Below are 7,635 nucleotides of genomic sequence, written 5' to 3'. Positions count from 1 at the left end.
TTTTAAATAAAACAGCATGGTGAACGATTTGCCAGTGGCCAGGATTCATTTCGAACTGTTGTAAATTGTCGTCAGCCGATGAATTGTAAGCCTTAGGTTTTGGGAAGTGTCAGGCAAATATTACCTTACATGGCCTTTGACTTTTTACTTTTTTTAATATTTTTGTGTAACAAGAGTTGCAACATCAATAAGCCGTCAAGTCATTCTCTGATATAATAATGATTTTAAAAAAAACGACCTTCAGGTTATTTCCCCAGATAATTTTATATAATGTACCCTCATCGAATAAACTGAGGGACAGCGAAAAATAATTATTGTCCATCCAATACTTGTGCACATTTTGTAGTTTCTTATTTGTTTTATCTAAATATTATCATCATAACAGTTAATCGCAGTAAAATCATTACCGTTTTACGCCTGTAGATTGTATTAACTTGTCATAATTGTTCCATTAAGATATATCGTTAACAGGTAAAATGAACGTACGATGAAATTTTTGTCGATTCCATGTAACTTCATATGGAAATCGATGGCTTTGAAATGTCTGCTAGGATCGATCCTAAAAACGAATATCTCTCTATAGGTTTATACCTGGAGACTCAGTTCACCGTGCGTAACAGAATATGTTTTAGTACGTAGAGAAGAATGAACGTACTAGGCTACTTTTTTCATGTGAGAGTAATAGATCATGTTTGTCGTTTTAATTAAAAGTAAAATGATACAGAAATACGAAAATGTCGTTTAAATGAATTTGCCAGTCAAGCGAAGCGAAAAGTCTAAATCCCTTTGGTATAGTTCTCAACACAAACTACATTACTTTAAACTCTGGATTTTAAAGACATTGAAAGCAGAGTGGATTATCCAAAACAAAAATTTAAATCGTCAGTCAATAAACGGTATACATGGAGGATACATGGGAATATGTCGGGTAGAATGAATTATATTAAACGATTTAGAGGATAGATATCATTGTATGGAATTAAAACAATGGGAGTATATTAAATGTCTTAATATTATATTCAATCAATTGGAAATATTAAATAATAAAAGAAGTGATCAGATCAGGCGGGCTCACAAAAACAGTTAACGCTGGACCGACATGAGGGCTCAACTTGAACCTATATAGATATGTGGAAAAATTTGGATTTATTAAAATATTCGAAAAATGTTGTCTTATTAGGTAAGTTTTGTTTTGTTGGTAAGATTGTTCTGTGTGTTTTTGTTGTATACTGACACTTTATCATGTCGAATTTCGTTGGTTCTTTCCGGGTACTTCCTCCACCGAAATAAAATCTGTCCGAAAAGGTGTAGCCATGAGTACCGCAAGTGGAGTTTCACCCCAACACTCTATCAGCAATCAATTGTACACTCTGATACCGGGAGAAAAGCGAATAACGACTCGTAGATAATAGAGCATAAAACATTAAAATGTTGTTAACCTAACTAATTATACTTACAGGGTCATTATAGTTATATGTTTGCATTAATCATTTTCAAATCTGCTTGTGTTTTCATTATGACATAACTGAAGTAAGGTCAATCTTAGCTATGTTATATATTAAAAAGATTACAAGACGTAAAAATGTAAAATTTGTCGTATAGTTTTATCATAAACCGTTTTTTTATTCTAGTTTTCGTTAGTAGTGTGGGAGAGCAGTTAATACTGCTCATTCAAAATCACCACTGTCTTGCTATCAATAATACCTTAACACAAACACAAGAACACAGAAAAGATTTGTTTTGTCTTATGTTTGGTGATAAAACGAATTCTTATGCAGAAAAATATGCATAGCGAAAAAACTGTTATAATTTCTATTAACATGACAGTTACAACAGATTCAATTAACCTGAAATACCATCACCCATTAACATTTCAAATTACAATTGTATTTACGTCATAGATTATATTTTTTTACTGCTGTGTTAATGTCCACGATTAATAAATGTATTTTAAGTTCCAGTGTAAATATCAAAATCAAAATCCATTTTAATCACATTATAAATGAATTTAATTCTTGTATTCACAGTTAAGTCCTGAACACTATAAGTATGATTTGTATCCTATTTCATAGAAATATTTAACAAGATTTTCTTGTGAAATCGCAAAAAATAAGGCAGTTTAAATGTACTTTTTATATACACATATTTGAATAAGATTTTAAAAAGGGGATTAACGCCGAAAAGATAAAAATATAATGTACTTAAAGTGCTAAGACTATATAATTGAAGACATAATTAGTGAAATTTGTATTTTTGATCCTAGTATATTTGTTTTACGGATAAGGTATATTTGTCCTGGTTTGAATTTTTGATCTCGAATTTGTTTAGGGGTGGGATGAAAGACATGGAGTATTTTTACCAGATTATTTTAATTATAACTTTTGTTTTCTCAATATTTACTGTTAAAACCATCTACTGAAATATAAACAGCTTATCAGGGCATTTTTGTAAGCCATTGGTAGATTCAGAAATAAGAACTAAATGATCCGAACATAACAGACATGAAATATCAATATCACTTAACTTAGGTTGTTAACGCATGTGGAGTCAAAAAAGGGGGAGAATTTTAATATATAAAGAAAATAAAGTGGGGCTCAGATACACTTTTTTTTTACTCAGCTGTCTAATTAAAAAAAAACAGTAACACCTTCAGAGATCTTCACCGAGTACCAAACCTCTTTCAACATATCTCTCATTATACGTTAGAAGTGATATTGGACAACACTTTTAAAACTTTAAATTTCATTTTTTTTTTATATCTTTAGAAAGATACCTTAAAATTGAATTGGAATTTTTGTATTCTGATTAAATTCAATCCTCTTCTATTTCTGTTGCCTTTCTGTACGACTTAAATACCATCGACGAAAAGCTACTATCTGACTATCAATTATACAAAGTCTATTAAAGATCCTTAGATATAATCAACCAAAAAGGCTACCAATAGATATGATTCATGTGTGTGTATAGCGTGTAAAACTTTTGATAATATTAGTCCTTGAACGACAGAATTCTTTTCTTTTCCTTCTGATTCAATAAATAATGATTCAGGTTATTCTGTTGCATGTGTGCTCGCGTTTATCTTCCCCATAGTGAAAGACTTGTAAAATTGAACTTCAACTATAGCAAAACAATAACGATTATGTAGAATTCATTTATCAAAAAATTGACATTGACACTGACAAAGGAAGGCCCAGCTATCGGTTTTTAACTGTTTTTAAAGTACTTTGGATATTAAAATATCATGAATACAACTATACACAACTATGAGCATTTAATTTGTCAAAACCCGACGTGAACTGTGTATTTTAAGAGTTATTTGGTTTTATAATATGTATTATTGTCCGTGATTTAAACAAATTGGTTTGATTATTGATGTAGATAAATGTTGTAGATAATGCATTGAGAAGCCTTTTTATAATAAAAATGAAAAGGTTTTGAAAGGTTACGTATAAGTTTCAAACTATTAAACATACTTAAGTATTAGATAAGGTGGGGTTTTTTTTTCTTTTTTCAATGAAACAAAGATTTTTTAATCCGTTTGTATATTTTGAAAGTTTTTATAAACAAGAAACTGGATGTAATTCCAATGTTCCCATAGATGAGAGTCTGGACGGGCTTCTTGTATTATGAAGATGTGGTATGAGTGCCAATGAGACAACTCTCCATCCAAATAACAATTTATAAAAGTAAACCATTATAGGTCAATGTACACTTTATTTTTAAGACCATTTTTCTTTTTTCTTTGTATACTTTTTGTCTCTTATTCTTTATATTCATACATCTCATTATTTTCTATTCTTTATTTTTTTTTTTGCCATGTTTCTCTATTCTTTATTGTTTTAAGTCCTTTAATATCTATTCCGTAAACCTCAATCTGCACCCTCATAGATTCTTTGAGTAAAATATACTACCATGTATAGTGATGAACATTTTACATATATTAACCGATCCTCAATACTGATGCACGTCTTTTGAACTAATTTTTCTAGCTTGAAAATTTTTCATAAAAACTGTTATTTTTACCCCGACGGTTTTTACTTAAGCAGTCACATTTATTTTATACTTCTTTTGACATATAAAGATAAAGTATTTCGCTGTAATAATAATAGATAAAATAAAAAATTAGGGTTGCTTAAAACAGACAGTTAAAACGTAGACAAAAAATCTTATATTTAGATAACGATATTAAGACGCTTAAAACATTAAAACTTTACACTATGATTCGTTGTTAATTGCTTAAACGTCCGTTGACAAATATTTCATAAAAAGTCAAGACAAGAAGAAGTTCATCAATTCGTAGTTCATTAATATTGTTGGACTTTGAGAAATCTTGAATAGTCATGATCAGTCATGGGTAAATTGGAAAGATTAAAAATCAAATTCTGTAGACCACTAAAAGGACTTGATGAAAGTAGCATTCTCCGAAAACATGCATTGTGATTTTGTCTTCTGTAAATTGAAAAAAAACACTATATCCTTGGGAAATTATTCATTCCGTACAAACTTCACACTACCTTTTATCAAAAATATATCATTTACCGGTTAACAGCTTTTGTGATGCTAAATGAGCTGTAAAAAGAACTGTGAAACGTTTTCATAAAGATACATGCGAGCACTGATTAATAAAACGATCAAAGCATTTATCCGAGCACAAATTTATAAAATGATCAAAGCATTTATGAAATTAATTGGATAGTACTGGAAATGCAATGTCAAGTTATTATATAATTGTTCGATAAGAAATTCCCACTGAGATTTTAATACGGGCTAAATGTTTTATCATTTTATTTCACTATACAGTTTAAATATCTGCATTATTGAAAAGAAATTGGTAGAAATTGATTCCATTAGGAAATGAAGCTTTGAATTACATTCTAGACACGGAAAAATCAATGCTAATTTCAATATTTCTATTTCCAATTATTCATCGATGATTTAATCTAATTGTCAAATTAGTACAGCAAGTTGAAAATTGACACAATAAAATGATTATTGAAAAAAATCTTTTCATTTTTATTTATATGAAATTACGAATGAATTGGTTTCAAAAGGCACATATTGTTTCAATAGGCGAATAACATTTTATACTATTGATAGTGTTGATACTGATCAGTGGATCTCATGTTAATGGACATAAATATTAATTTTCAATGTAAAATAATAACGGTATCTTTGCAATATCAATGTGTTACTCTGATCTATATGATTTTTAGTATGCCCATGTGTATTTCAACCTTCTCGGTGTCTCTTGGTAGCGTGCTCGCTTTGAGTGCAATTATAATAGTTACCATAATTTAAAAAAAATGTTATCTGCTGCTTCGACGCTGACGTATGACATTTAGAATTAAGAGCTATGACTAGTAGGGTCTGCGTCAGAATAACGTGTCCCAGTAAAGTAACATTGCTTTTATGCGCACTCTTTTCATTGGTTGCTTATAAACTTTGACGTTAGACATAATGCACGGTCCATCTTCATATCGTATCAACAAGTTTTAGTTGGATATGCATTTGAAATATTTAACACTGGACGTTTACAATATGATCATCTTATCTTGTGTTATTCTGATTTATAGGATTAAAGTATATCTTTGTTAAAGTTTTTCCTCCATTACGAATGACATTATTTCTTTTCAAGTTTAGATGTATTTACTGATCCGATTAGCTAGTTAAATAAATTTCTAAAAGCAATTTTCAACGTTTTATTTTTATTTGAATAGGAATTTGATACAATTATTTCATAAAAACAAACACTGTTTTACTCCCGGTATTAATACGTGTGGAACCAGTTAAGCCCAATACATAATTAGTTTCCAATTATACCTGGCCATTTACTAGTAATATCATCAACTGGTTTCTTGGTGGTAAAGAAAATACCTTGTCATCTAATATCATCAACTCCGGGTTTCTCGGGGATAAAGAAAATACCTTGTCATATAATATCATCTACTGTTTTCCCGGGGGTATAGCAAATACTGATCAAAGATACTAGGCTTATTCGTTAGATGTATGTTCACTTGTGTTAATGTGTCTTTTGGTTGAGTTAAGCCATTTCAATTGATTTTTTATAGTGTGTCTCTATGTTGTGATGTTACACTATTGTTTCAGATAAGGGTGAAGGTTGGTACCTGTCAAAACGTATAATCCCGCTGCATTTGTTTGCACCTTTCCTAATTCAGGAATCTGACGTTGAGTAGTTGTCGTTTGTTGATGTGATAAGTGTTTCTCGTAACTCGTTTTTAATATAAATTAGATCGTTTGGTTACCCGTTTGAATTGTTTTACACTAGTAATTTTGGGGCCTTTTATAGCTTGCTGTTCGATGTGAGCCAAGGCTCCGTGTTGAAGACCGTATTTTGTCCAATAATGGTTTACTTTTACAAATTGTGACTTGGATGGGGAGTTTCCATTGGCACTCATACCACATCATCTTATATTTATTATAATTTTGTACGCAAGAAATTTGGCCAATTAGACCCAAATGATATGATATTCAATTTGTTCTTCTTTCAAAGTTTGTATTAAATATTTGAAAACAACTATAAATCATCTAAAACATTCAAGTAAATATGACATCAAAATTTAAAAGGGCTAATATATAGATGACATCCAAATAAATTGCATATGAATCAAAAGAAACTGAAAAATATATGTTCATGGTTCATATTCAACATAACATTTTTAAATCTGTTGATATACAAAAGCACCAGTTAAATAAATTCTTCCCACCCAGTCAACTCACAATTTACGTTAAATCATGAGGAATACAGTGCATATCTAATCACCGAAAGTTTACTGTACTGCATCTTGGTGAAACAGGCTTGATAATTATATTTTACTTTTGATATCGTATTACTTTGAAAGAAAATTTTAAATCAAATGGAGTGAACGTCTAATTTCATACCTGTCAAAATAATTGATCGACGGAATCAAATTTTAAAATCTGATTCATAAAAAGTAGAAACGTATACATACCATAATGTATAAACGGTAGAAATAAAAATAAAAAAAAAAAAACGCCAAAACTCGACTATATATTGTCCAATAAACCTTAAATGTACTATTATTTGAATAAGCTTTTAACAGATGAACTTTCTCAATTGTAATACTAATACACCATGTTTTGATAGTTGTGACGTGATAAAGATTGTTAAGGATGTATTCTTCTGACTTTTCAGTCTCGTTCAGTCTCGTTGAAATCTCGTTCTTGAATTATTTCCAAAACATGTGATAGAAGTGGAAAATATCAATGAATTTTACAAAATATTATAATCAAACATAAATCTGTGAAAAAATTGTGCATTTACAATGAATGGTTTTTGAGTAATCCAGTTTTCAAATTTTACAACCAATCAAGTCAGTATTTTTAGCCAAAATTTTGCGAAAATGGGTGAGGGATACCAAAAATGATTTTACAAGAATCATGTACATCCCATATCATTTTGGTCTTTTCAAATTTCTTAGATATGTATTTTTTCAATCATTTATAACAAAAAATTGAAATAATATGCATTTTGTTCTTAAAACGGAGAAAAATCACAAAAATACAAAATTGACAGCATGGTAAATTTTACACAAAAAAGTGTCAAAATATGATAAAACTTTCTTATATTAACACCTACCTATAGTTTTTGTAAGT

General features: G+C 29.7%; 1 protein-coding gene across 1 annotated transcript in view; it reads left to right on the top strand.

Annotated features, from left to right (window-relative positions):
• Window positions 1-655: 655 nt before the first annotated feature.
• LOC143048413 (dorsal-ventral patterning tolloid-like protein 1) overlaps window positions 656-7,635 on the top strand; it is a 28,531-nt gene continuing 21,551 nt past the window's right edge. The window contains exon 1 of the mRNA XM_076222095.1: window positions 656-1,180. Within this exon, the coding sequence (XP_076078210.1) occupies window positions 1,129-1,180 (52 nt within the window). The 5' untranslated portion in view covers window positions 656-1,128. The remainder of the gene's footprint in view (window positions 1,181-7,635) is intronic.

The sequence above is a fragment of the Mytilus galloprovincialis genome, chromosome 10, assembly GCF_965363235.1.
Source record: "Mytilus galloprovincialis chromosome 10, xbMytGall1.hap1.1, whole genome shotgun sequence".
Classification (NCBI taxonomy): domain Eukaryota; kingdom Metazoa; phylum Mollusca; class Bivalvia; order Mytilida; family Mytilidae; genus Mytilus; species Mytilus galloprovincialis.
The sequence above is the reverse complement of the archived record's forward strand: the minus strand, read 5'-3'. Positions and strand labels throughout refer to the sequence as shown.